This window comes from Oryzias melastigma, linkage group LG4 (assembly GCF_002922805.2).
Source record: "Oryzias melastigma strain HK-1 linkage group LG4, ASM292280v2, whole genome shotgun sequence".
Lineage (NCBI taxonomy): Eukaryota > Metazoa > Chordata > Actinopteri > Beloniformes > Adrianichthyidae > Oryzias > Oryzias melastigma.
Window position 1 is genome coordinate 31,340,959 of NC_050515.1, and position 12,264 is coordinate 31,353,222.

The window sequence follows — 12,264 nt, forward strand, 5'->3', positions numbered from 1 at the left end:
TTGTTTTGAGGTCACAGCTGAGCTCAATCAGCCTGATGGCGCGCGCTCATAACCGGCGCCCTCCGGGGTCGCTGGAGAAAAAAATGGCAACGTATGGTGAGGAGCCAGTGGACAGCTACTTCTACTCATCCTACAACCCCTACGCGGGCAGGTACCCCCGGGGCAGAGAGGCGGGCTGGAAATACAAGAGCTACCTCTCCCAGTATGGAGACTCCGCCGACGCCTTCAACAACCAGCAGCGCGCGCAGCTCAAGTCCATCCTGTCCCAGATCAACCCCAAACTCACCCCCCGGCTCCGGAAGGCCAACACCAAGGACGTGGCGGTGCAGGTCAACCCCAAGAGGGACGCCTCGGTGCAGTGCTCCATCGGCCCGCGGACCCTGCAGGCCATGAGGCGGGAGGGGCCGCGCAGGAGGAGGCCGGAGCCCGTGGCGCCCGGGGGCGGCAGCCCGAAGGCGGCGGGAGGGGTGAGATACCCCCGCACCCTGGCCGTGTACTCCCCCATAGCTTACAGGAGCGTCACCTCCTTCCTGGTGGACGACAACAACAATAAGGAGGAGGTGGAGGCGGAGGCGGGGGAGGAGGCTCCGCTGGAGCCCGAGAAAGAAAACGGCCCCGCAAAGGAGGAGAAGACGGCCACGCCTCTGGAGCTGAACAGGAAGATGGAGAAACTCCAGGTGAGGAGCGAGGGGGCGGAGGAGGCCGCGAGCAAGGCGCGCGTGCGCTTCCAGGTGAGTCCACAAACTCAACAGGTGTAAATGTTTCAGATAATGGAGCTGCTCAGTGATTACTGTTAAAGCAGGGGTCCCCAAACTATGGCCCGCGGGCCGGATCCGGCCCCCAAAACCTATCAGACGCCTTTTTTCCCCACTCTGTCTGGCCAATCAGACCCTCAGAACGTGACTTTATATTCCACCCTTCTGCAGTCTGAACTGACGGGACAGGATAAATATTTATTGTAGGGCTGGGTTGATTAAAATCGTTTTGAATTGATTTTAAGCTTGAAAGATAAATAATTCATAAAATATAAATCAATTTAGTTTGAAGCTAACATATAATGGAATTTCCCATAGGACAGCTAATGCTAACGCTCTGTCGACCTAAACATACATTGCTGACTAATGAGCAGCTTTATAAACTCAGACATGAATTTCCAAACTCTTCATGTATTTTTAAAGTAACCATTCATGGTCTAAAACTCCCCCCCCCCTCTCCCATCCTTTCTTGATTTGAAATGAGGTGTAAAGCAAATAGGGCTGTGTATTGATTATGATTTCCAGATTCTAATCGATTAACAAGTCAGAATTGATTAAATTAAAATATATATATATTTTTTCTTTTTTTAATTCTTCAATTTTGGGTTTACACATTTAGAAATGCATTAATCTACTATACATTTTTAATATATTTATATTAACCTGATCCAGTTCAGATACTGTAAAATGTATCTGAAATAATTCTTAATATCATCCAGTGTTCCATGGATTCTCTAAAGGAGAAGTTCTAACTAAAATGTTCAGATCATTAACATTGGAAACATTGTTCTGCTTCTCCTGGAGGACGTTTCAGTTTGACCACTAGGTGGAGATCACACTATAGCATTACACCTTACCCCAGAAGAAGAAGAAAGTAAGTTAAAAATTACTTTAAAAAAATATTCCCAAAACTTTGGAAAACTCATATCAGAGATTAAGATGTTCATTTAGTCAGCAATATATGTTTAGGTTGACAGAGCGTTAGCATTAGCTGTCCTATGGGATATTCCATTAAACATTAGGATCAAGCTAACAAGCTTTAGCTCTATGTGCTAAATCAATATATATTTTTATGAATCGATTGATTTGTTGAGCTTAAATCGATTTTTATTAACCCAGCCCTAAATGCTATAGTGCCACCTAGTGTCCAAACTGAAACGTCCTCCAGGAGAAGCAGAACAATGTTTACATGTTAATGATCTGAACATTTTACTTAGAACTTCTCCTTTAGAGAATCCATGTAACACTGGATGATATTAACAATCTAATTATTTCACTGATACATTTACAGTATGAACTGGATCAGATTCATATAAACATAATTAATGTATTTCTAAACAAATGTCTAAATTCAAAATTAAATAGAAAAATCAGAATCTAATAGTTTGTGGAAATGATCAATACCCAGCCCAAATTTATTGAGCGAAATAAAAAATATTTTCATATATTATATATATTTCCAGTGAATATTGCAAATTATTTCAAATTTTAGCTATGTGTGGCTTTCCGGAAAGACAAATGTTTACATTTAGGCTGTGATTGTAACACTTCTTTTGCGAACAAGTTTGGGGACCCCTGGTTTAAAGCTTTACTGTATTCTGATTCAGATTCAGCCTCTTTTTGTCCTTCAGTTTCTGGAACAGAAATACGGATACTATCACTGCAGAGACTGCAACCTCAGATGGGAAAGTGCTTACGTGTGGTGCGTTCAGGGCACCAACAAGGTAACACACAATCTTTAACATATTTTCAAGGTAATTCCAGTAGATTTTGAAAGAGAAAAGCGTCTCGACGAGCCGCTTTTCTCTTTCAAAATATACTGGAATTACATTGGAGCTCTGGTGTCAAAAGGTCAAACCTGTTCTCTGTGGCTCCTCCAGGTCTACTTCAAACAGTTCTGCAGGAAATGCCAGAAGGACTTCAACCCGTACCGCGTGGAGGACATCACGTGCCACGTAAGTCCTCCCCCCGTCTTCCAGGCGCCGCCGCCCAACCGTCCTAAAACGCCTCTGCTCCCTCAGACCTGCAACAAGGCGCGTTGTTCCTGCGCCGTCACACAGCGGCACGTGGACCCCAAACGGCCGCACCGACAGGACCTGTGCGGTCGCTGCAAAGGCAAGCGGCTCTCCTGCGACAGCACGTTCAGCTTCAAGTACATCATCTGAGCGTCCCGACTTTATTTCATGTCCTTTTGACTCATGAAATAAACGATTCCCTTGCAGCTCGTACTGACTGAGCGTCCCTTTTTCTGCAAACTCCAGCCGGTTTTATTGAAAGGATAAATCCTTTAATACCCGAGAAGCTCTACATGAAGTCTTCAAACTGAGTACAGAAGTTACAGCAGCAAAGAGGGCCTGGAATTCAGCCTGTCTGCAGACAAAGGTGCAAGAAGCAGGATCTGTGAGGAATGCATGAAGACGGTCCGTCAGAGGACCAAGGAGCAGAGACTCGTCTTTATACATCCTAGTCTGGATGAACAGTGCAATGCACAAAAGGGGAAAATACTGGTTTTACACTATACACCTTCTAAAATATATACAGAGTAAAATAAGTTATTTCTTAGCCATAGCAAGTTTGCATTTGTGAGTGAATACCAGAGTCTCTAAAGGCATCTACTATTTGGTTAAAGTGAGTTAAGCATGAAGGCCTTTGGAAGGGACTCTCGTATCAATAAACATTTCTTTGTACACCCCCCCCCCGCCCTTCAGGGTTACATGTTAAATAGCCCAACATTTACAACCTAAGATGTTAGCTCTAATAAAAAATACATTTCTCAAAAAAATATTCTTGCAGTGCTCTCCTTTCAAGCATGCTTTAGAATCTTGATCGTCTCTGGAACAGGCGAGGCCTTCCTCAGACGCTCCACCGGGAGACTTATTGCAACAGAATTCTGCAGGTTGGCTCGGTCTGAGGAAAGATGTCGGCTCCAAGCATTCATACACGAAGATATATTAAGAGTCACAGTTATTCCCACACATCCTTTAGCCCTTTGTAGGTGGAGTCTCTGTCCGCCTCTTCACAGGCTGGTGCTGACCATGGTGGGGTGGGGCAGGCAGACCTGGGCTTGACTCAGAGCCTCGCGGATCTGCAGGTTGAGCTCCATGAGGCGGGTGCTGGCCTGGGACAGGTCTCTGCTGGGCCCCACTACCGCCAAGCAGCCGGTCTGGCCCAGAGTTTGGTGACGGAAGTAGATGTGCAGGAGGGTCTGGACCGCGTTGTCCGTCTCGTTGCCGAAGATGTCGTTGGGCCATAAAGATCTGGAGATGGAGGAAAGAAGGGAAGGTGAATGCTGACGACTAAAGATCAGGAAGTTTGAGAAGAAGACGCCTAAAGACATTTTGATGTTTCTCTTGATAAAGAAGTTGGAGCCAAAAATCGAAAGACTGAAGAATGATAAAGAGCTCCACGGTGACGCTTAAAGACAACTTTTTTATACAAAAAAAAACGTTCCCAGTAGTGTTATAATTAAGATTATGAAGTTTTTAACCAAAATTCCACAAACTAAATGTCTTAAAAAGTAATTTTTCATGTTGATCTGAAGCCTCTGTTTCCAAAATCTCCTCTGAGGGGGCGTGGCTTTTGGAGCCCCGCCCCTGATCCCCCCTGTCTGATTATGATAGCTCTGTCTCTCACCGGCATAAATCTTCCACGCTGCTACATAAAAATGTCACACAGACATGTTAAAAACTCTAAAAAAAAAAGGGATTTTCATTGGAGGGGGACTTTAAATGAACAAAACAGCCTTAAATTTATTATAAAAACAGAATAATGGCCAAAGGTAAAAATTTATTTATTCATAAATGAGTAGTGAACATTTTTATATTAGTTAAGAAATGACTTTCTTATAAGATCAGCTAAACTACAAATAAACCCTCTGTTTAAAGTTTTTTTCAAGTACAGAGTATTTACAATAAGAATATCATTAAAAAGTTTTTTCATTCTAAAAATTAAACTTTCATAATAATGGATTGAGGATCCACCGTTTGATTGATTTCAAGTATTTGATTGTTTTTACATAAATTGAGCTCCAGCTCATAAAACCACAAAAACAGGATTTCAGAAAATCTGAAAACTTTGGAGAAATCGGTCCAAATTTTTCAAGACACAAATGTTTGAAACTGAGTTCCACCAACTAATTATCTACTAAACTCAGAGCTCTTTATTTTGATTGATTTGATGAGAATCTCTGTCTTTATCTTTATGCAAAAACTGAGACATAAATTGAAATTGAATTCTCCACAGTTTTCTAATTTTACTGAAATTCATTCTTTGTGGTTTTATGAACTTGAACTCCACTTAATGTAAAAATAAATAAATAAGTCTTGAAATCAACTAAACAATGGACCCTGAATCCATATTCTATGAAAGTTTAATTTATTGAAAGAATAATGCAATAAAAACAGTTTTACATGATATTCTAATAGTTTGGTCGCCATGCAGCTCATTTTTTGTCACTCAGCAAAACACTAAGAGCTGAATATAAACCCCTGAAAAAGTTAGTGGTGTTGAAAATGTTCGTAGTTACACATCTATTTTTCCACTCATTTCTACTGAAAATGTGATTACATGACAATTGAGGAAAACACAAAAGTTACAAAAGGAAAGTTCTACTTTGTGAACTCTAAATTTTCATTAGGCTGTAGAATCGATTTAGAAATAAAATGCATAAAATTACTGTCAAATGTCTCCTTTTTGTTTTTCTTTACATCAACTTGGATTTAGTCTGTGGAAAATCCCTTGAATAAATGTCTAATTTCCAGAGCATTTCCAGGCTCGGCTCCACCGAACGCTCATGATGAGGATCGGCAGCAGCAGTAAGTCATTCTCAGCTCGTCTTATTGCCTCAGATGTATTTCCTAACAGGCACATTTTGATCTGTGCAGCACAGAGATAGAGATCAGCCTGTCACAGCAAAGACAAAACCCCAGCCCTCCTCCAGCATGTCTCGGATGCATATTTTTTATGAATCTAGATTATTTGTTTTATTACACAGCTGATGGCCTCTGTGCTGATCTCACCTGAAGATCTTGACTTGTGTGAGAGCAGAGCTGAAGTCTCGGGCGCGCAGTGTTTCAATCAGGGACTGGATGGCCGTCTCCGTGTTGGTGTGGGCATTGTCTGACAGGCACACGTCCTCCTGACCATCATTTCCTGTGTCTGCCTCGCTCAGGCAGCTCTCCAGAACAGCCAGTTCCTCAGACATGTTGGTCACCTTAGAAACAGACGCATGATTTATCAGATCATCACAACACTCAATATTGCAGCCAGAGGTACACAAAAGACTTCTGAGGTCAGAAAAAGATTAAACACAAACACAAACTCAACCTGAGGGGAAATGTATCCATTTTAATGGTGACAAAACCCCGTTCTCATGTTTAGGTCCAACTCCACCCACTTCTACCCCTACATCCACCCACTAACGTTTGTCTCTTCCCCTACATCCTCCTCCACCCACCAACATCCACCTAAATCCTATGTGTCAAAGTCAAGGCCCGGGGGCCGGATCCGGCCCTAAAGGTAATTCTATCCGGCCCTCCAGATCATTTTATTTTATTGCTATAAATGCCCCAATTTCATTTTGTGCATATTTCTAACTTGTAGAATTTTGACAAAAATATTTTGATGGAGAGTAAAATATTGAAAGTTATTTAAGGTTTAAGATTATTTATTCTGGAATAATATTCCTGCCTTTTTATTATTCATAATTATGTTAAAAAGTTAGTTTTAAAAAAATAGCATTCTGTTAGTTTTTTGGACTATTCTGACATTTACTAAGATTTTTTAGGCTATTTTGAAGATTGGCTAATATCTAAGCTACATTCTAACTGTTTTGGCTAATGAAGGCTTTTCTTCAGTTTTTTAGGCTAATTTGACGTTTAGCTAATATTTTAGCAGGCTATTAACTTCAGCATTTTCAGCCAATAGCTTCATTGTTTTCAGCTATCAGCTTCATTGTTTTCAGCTATTAACTTCAGCATTTTCAGCCAATAGTTTCATTGATTTCAGCTATCAGCTTCAGCATTTTCAGTGGCCATATTCAGCTTACAGCATTCACACTAGTATTATTGCATTAACTATATCAAGTTCATAATTATGTTCAAAAGTCACGGTTTTAAGGTTTCAAAAATGTAGTTTTAGAGTGTTCAATAAATGTTTATCCTGTTCGGCCCATGACCTAAAGTGTTTTGGATTTTGGCCCCTTGTGCGATTGAGCTCGACACCCCTGCTCTAAATCCTCCTCCACCCACTAACATCAAACTTAACCCTCTTACATGCTGATCCATCTACCAACATAAACCTCAACCCCTACATCCTCCTCCAGCCACTGATGCTCGCCTCACCTCAGCAGATGGTCCCACCCACCTTAAACATCTGCAGTACACATTTTGACCACGTTATTCTAGAAGACCTCCCTACTTCAGTTCTACTGAAAAATCTGATCCACACAGTAAAGAGCTGTACGTCCTTTCCCAGAGAGAAAACTGTAAACGTACATTTTATTTTATTGTAGAATAACACACTCACAATTCAAACAACTCAAACTTTATTAGCACAGCATATGCACACAATCATCTAAAAAGAGTAGTGAGTGTTCTATTTGGTAGAGCTTGAATTGCTCAAGCTGTGTTGTTACACAACTTCTGCTTTATTTATCAATGTTTACTGATGTTCCTGAACGTCCTTCAACTTAATGTGGAGAGTGTCTGCCCCAAGGCTGGAAGGTTGTGGGTTCAAATCCACAGTCCAGTCATCCCAAAGACTAAAGAGGGGACCCAGTGCCTCCCGTCTTGAAACTCAGAAATAAAGGGCTGGATTTGAGGAGTAGACCATCACATTTTTCCCGAGTGCAGCTGTGTCTGCAGCTCACCGCTCCCCCAGGAGATGGGTCAAAGATGAAGAGCAAATTCTTCTTACCTCTGCTTCCCTCTTGATGGTGTCCACCCTGCTGACGAGCTTACAGTAGGCCTGAAACAGGAGCAGCAGCTGAAAGTGCAACTTGTACAGCCGTCGACACAACTCCAGTTCCTGCAGACACACAAAGGTGACGGAGCATGAAGGTCGGCCACGGACTAGAGTTCAAACGCTCTGATGATCGTGTGATTAAATCAATGGGTAACCTGGGTTAGAGACATGGGAACAAATGACGGCGTTAGCGCAGACTAGTGCGTAAAGCACCATCTGATCTGGGCCTCAGAGGAAAGTGAGATTTGAAAATGACATCATTGCCTGACCCGATGACTCCAGAGTATCTCAGTGATCTGCAGGATCACTGAGATGATTGAAAAGAGCTGAGCTACAACGCTAACCCAGGGAAAACATGATGGGAGGGGGGTTGGAACAAATATGCAGATGAAATGATGATCATGCAAAAAAACAAAAAAAAGACGTTTTTATCTACTGATGAAAGTCTCTGTGATTGTGAGAAATGCAACACGGCGTCAGTGGGCCGCTCCATCTGAACAAGATGCTGATCCTCAGGAGAAAACAATGTTTTGGAGAAAGGAAAAGAGAACTTCAGGGGGTGGTGGGACGGGCTGAATCGGGTTACATGAAGAATCAGAGCGGAAGCAAAGAAAACGGATGGGAGTGGTGGAGGCAGAGCAGGCTGTCAACAGCAGAGATGAGACGGTCAGTGCTGCGTCTGAGTGGAGTTAAGATCCATAAGATGAGAACCACTTACTGCTAGACTTTCCATTTGCTAAGCAAAAGGTGAGCAGGTCGCAAACACACAAAAACAACAAAAGGAGAGAAAGACCAAGAATTAGTGAGCTTTACACAGTGACCTGACGAGCCAGCACAAAGCTCTTCATCTTCCCCTCAGACAGACGGAGAACATGAGAGCTCGCTACAGCAAACCCAAATCCTTACGGTGAGAAGCAAACAGCAGCCAGAAAGTACAGATGCTCAGACTGAAGTTTAGGGTCACGTCTATCAGTGAGGAAACTCAGATCTTCTGAAGGAAAGCAGGTTAGCAGCTTTGAAGTTATAAAGTGTAGTTAAAGTTCTCCTTAGGTTGTCTTTGTGGTTTATGCATATAGTTACTTGATTGTAGCGCTGCCACAAATGATTATTTTAATAGTCGACTAATCACAGATTATTTTTTCCAATTAGTCGACTAATCAGGTCATGCACAAAGTGGATGTAAAACACACATCTTAACCATCATTAGCTTTAAACTAACTAAAACTGAAGACAATAAAGATGATAGTTTATTAAAACTTTTAATGAATTGAGCAGCCTGTGTCCTTCATTTGTTTCTGGTATTAAAACAAGATTACACTAGAAAAGTTGCATCACCTGCAATAATGTTAGTATGAATGTTATTTGCTGAAGTAGTCGCTGAAGATGCTGAAGCTTTTTGCTGAAAATGGTGATGCAATTGACTTTAATTGGTGAAGGGATTTATTGACAATGCAAAAGCTATTTGCAAAATGTTAAATTTGCTAAAAGACTGGAAGTTCATTAAAGAACAATGAAAGAGCGCTGAAACTGACCTCCATTTCTTAACGTTTTGTTGTAAAATTGCTTAAAAATCCCTAATACAGGCCAATTTTACAAAAATGTTTAGTGTGTTGTTAAATATGAACTAATCTCCACATTAGCCCAAAAACCTTATTAGATGCTCAGTAACCTGAAATAATCAAAAGTGTTAGCATGTTGCTAAAATAGAAGCAAAACTCAAAATTAGCCTGTAAAACCTCAGTAGATACCACATTAGCCAAAAACGTTAGCATCATGCTAAAATATTAGCTAAACTCTAAACTAATCAATCACTAATCGACTATTAAAATAGTCGACTAATTTAACAGTCAATTAGCTGATTGATTGTAGATTTGGTCAATCAATCTCTATAAATCTTTAATCAGATCTTTGTTTTCATTCCATAAAACTGGACTTTTCTATAAAGATTTCCTTAAATAAGTTTAAATAAGTGTGAAAATTTTCATGTCTGCGTGAGAATAGTGTATAAAGTGTGTAGTGAGGAGTTTTACAGCATTCTGTAAACATCTGTAATCCTACTACTTTTTCATATATTGCAGATTATTTTAAAAACGTAATTCCCACAATAAATAAGGGAACAGTGCATTTTAATTCCATCAACAATTAATGCAAACTAAACAGCAACACACAGAATGCACAGAATCAGAATCATCAGTCTGTCAAATTTACATTAGATCATATCTTTGTTCTCATTCTATAAAACTAGAATTCTTTCTCTATCAAGTTTAAACATAAGAGTATAAAAGTGAGTCATTTTATGGCTTTAAATCACCTATAGATCAGGGGTGTCAATCACATATGGGGCCAAAATCCAAAACACATCTTAGGTCACGGGCTGAACAGCATAAACATTTATTGAACACTCAAACTACATTTTTAAAACTTTAAAACGGTTACTTATTAACATAATTATGAACTAGATATATATCATTACCGATGATAATGCTAGTGTGAATGCTGTAAGATGAATTTTTCCGATGAAGATGCTGAAATTGATAGCTGAAAACTCTGAAGCTGATAGGCAGATAAAATATCACCTAGATGCCAAATTTGCCTAATGAACTTAAAAAAAACTTAGGTTAGCCAAAACAGCTAGCATGCAGCTGAAAAACTAGCTAAACTTCAAAATAGCCTAAAAAACAAAAAAAAAGCCTAAATTATCCAAAACAGCTAGCATGTAGCTGGAATATAAGCTAAACTTCAAAATAGCATAAAAAACAGAAAAAAATGCCTAAATTAGTCAAAACCTTAGTAAGTGCCAAAATAGTCCAAAATGCTAGCAAGCCCATTTAAAAAACTTAAAAATTAACTTTTTAACATAACTATGAATAATAAAAAGGCAGGAATATTATTCCTGAATAAATCCACTTAAACCTTAAATAACTTTCAATATTTTACTCACCTTAATAATTTATTTGGTCAAAATTGTACAAGTTAGAAATCAGCACAAGATAACAATGGACCGTTAATATTAATAAATAAAAAGATCTGGAGGGCCGGATCCGGCCCCCGGGCCTGGACTTAGACACATGTGATCTATAGCTACAGTGATAAATAATAATGACCACTTGGTGTATTTTGTCTATTGTGGGTTATTAGAACATAACTCTGGCGACTCCTGTGGTCATCATAGCAGATAGCATCTGAAAGTAGACTTGAGAGCGTCACCCCCACCTGTGCATGACTGCTGGGTCTCTGGCTGCTGTCTTTGTCTCCAAAGGTCTTCCTGCAGTTCTCCAGCCACTACAGGGTTAGAGGACAGACAGGTTCAAATGAAGGGCTGACAACAAGAGAGCAAGACACAGACGTTCTTTTTGATGCCACGCGCTTACGTACAGCATATAATCAAGGCTGGCCGGGCAGCAGATTCAATAAAAGAGTTCTACTTGGTGAATTAAAGAGGGCTTGTTCCCGAGTATGGGATGCTATCTCGGCCTCCAGGGAACATCGCTGCCTCATTCAATTAGCGCCCCTGCATCCCAGAAGCCTCATCTTTCTTCCTCCCCCTCCCTGGCTTCTCCCACCCCCTTGCAGTTTCTCCTGCCTGGCCCTCTGTAACTGATTTAAGAGAGCAGAGTTATTTTTATCCCTCCAGCACTGATGCTGACGCTAACCGCACAGAAATGTATTTGAAGCAAAGCTGCGACGTTGGGTTTATTCTGGTGCAACATTTACACACTTTCCTAAACCCAAGGCATGACTTCCTTTCAAAATAAAAGACATAGGATCATCTCAATGCAGCAAATATTGCATTAGGCAGTTTAATGTCAGCATTAATTAAAAACAACTGTATAGTCTATTTTATAGATTTTGGTAGAAATTCATAAACTATGTACATAAGCTACTATGTAGGAATAATTCAGAATTTATTAGTCACCCAAACTGTGTTTTTTGAACCATATGGCACAATTAAACCCTTGAAACAGTCTCCTTTATTATAATCCGGTGTGAGTGAATTCTGGTTGTGGTCCAGTTCGGTGGTACACGGCGCTCTGTCCAAATGTTTTAGTGCAACTATGAAGCTAAAATGTTTGCTTGATTGTTGGAGCATTGTGGGTATTGTAGTCATGACCTAGTGGGGGCATAAGTAATATTCGTCAAATGTTTGTGAGTGAGTTTATTAAAGTTTGACTGTTTTGTTTTGATTTATATGACTCACTAGAAAAATAGGCGACTTTTTAAAAAGAAGCATTTTAATTTACTGCGACCAGAGAGCCACAAAAGAGGAGTCAAAGAGCCATACGTGGCTCCGGAGCCTCAGGTTGCAGACCTCTGGGCTATGAACGTTCAAGAACACCAGTTTGGCCTGTTCTTGAACGTGCATCACATGGTCTGTCCACAGCTTAAAAGAAATAGAGTGGGGATAGATTCTCCTACTTACATCCTCTGCAGCCTCTTTCTTGGCATTGTAAGTGTCCAGGTGCTCCTGCAGCTCCAGGACACTGAACTTCAGAGTCTCCAACAGTCCACAAGAAACCAGCTGAGGACACACAGCAGGACACCTCAT

General features: G+C 40.6%; 2 protein-coding genes across 12 annotated transcripts in view; one reads left to right on the forward strand and one right to left on the reverse strand.

The window, feature by feature from the left end:
- The first annotated feature begins 20 nt into the window (after positions 1-20).
- zar1 (zygote arrest 1) lies at positions 21-2,981 on the forward strand. Its single transcript, XM_024258975.2, has 4 exons — positions 21-731; positions 2,387-2,479; positions 2,636-2,710; positions 2,777-2,981. The coding sequence occupies exons 1-4, from the start codon at positions 36-38 to the stop codon at positions 2,918-2,920; spliced, it is 1,008 nt and encodes a 335-aa protein (XP_024114743.1). The 5' UTR covers positions 21-35; the 3' UTR covers positions 2,921-2,981.
- fryl (furry homolog, like) overlaps positions 2,972-12,264 on the reverse strand; it is a 95,573-nt gene continuing 86,280 nt past the window's right edge. For 8 of the 11 annotated variants that reach the window (XM_024258965.2, XM_036211725.1, XM_024258970.2 and 5 more), the window contains 6 exons: positions 12,139-12,237; positions 10,932-11,000; positions 8,437-8,454; positions 7,671-7,781; positions 5,774-5,967; positions 3,021-4,012 (listed from right to left, as the gene is read on the reverse strand). In XM_024258965.2, the coding sequence (XP_024114733.1) occupies positions 3,772-4,012; positions 5,774-5,967; positions 7,671-7,781; positions 8,437-8,454; positions 10,932-11,000; positions 12,139-12,237 (732 nt within the window). In that variant the 3' untranslated portion in view covers positions 3,021-3,771. Of the gene's footprint in view, positions 4,013-5,773; positions 5,968-7,670; positions 7,782-8,436; positions 8,455-10,931; positions 11,001-12,138; positions 12,238-12,264 lie in introns of all 11 variants that reach the window. The other 3 variants (XM_024258972.2, XM_024258971.2, XM_024258968.2) reach the window with 2 other exon arrangements.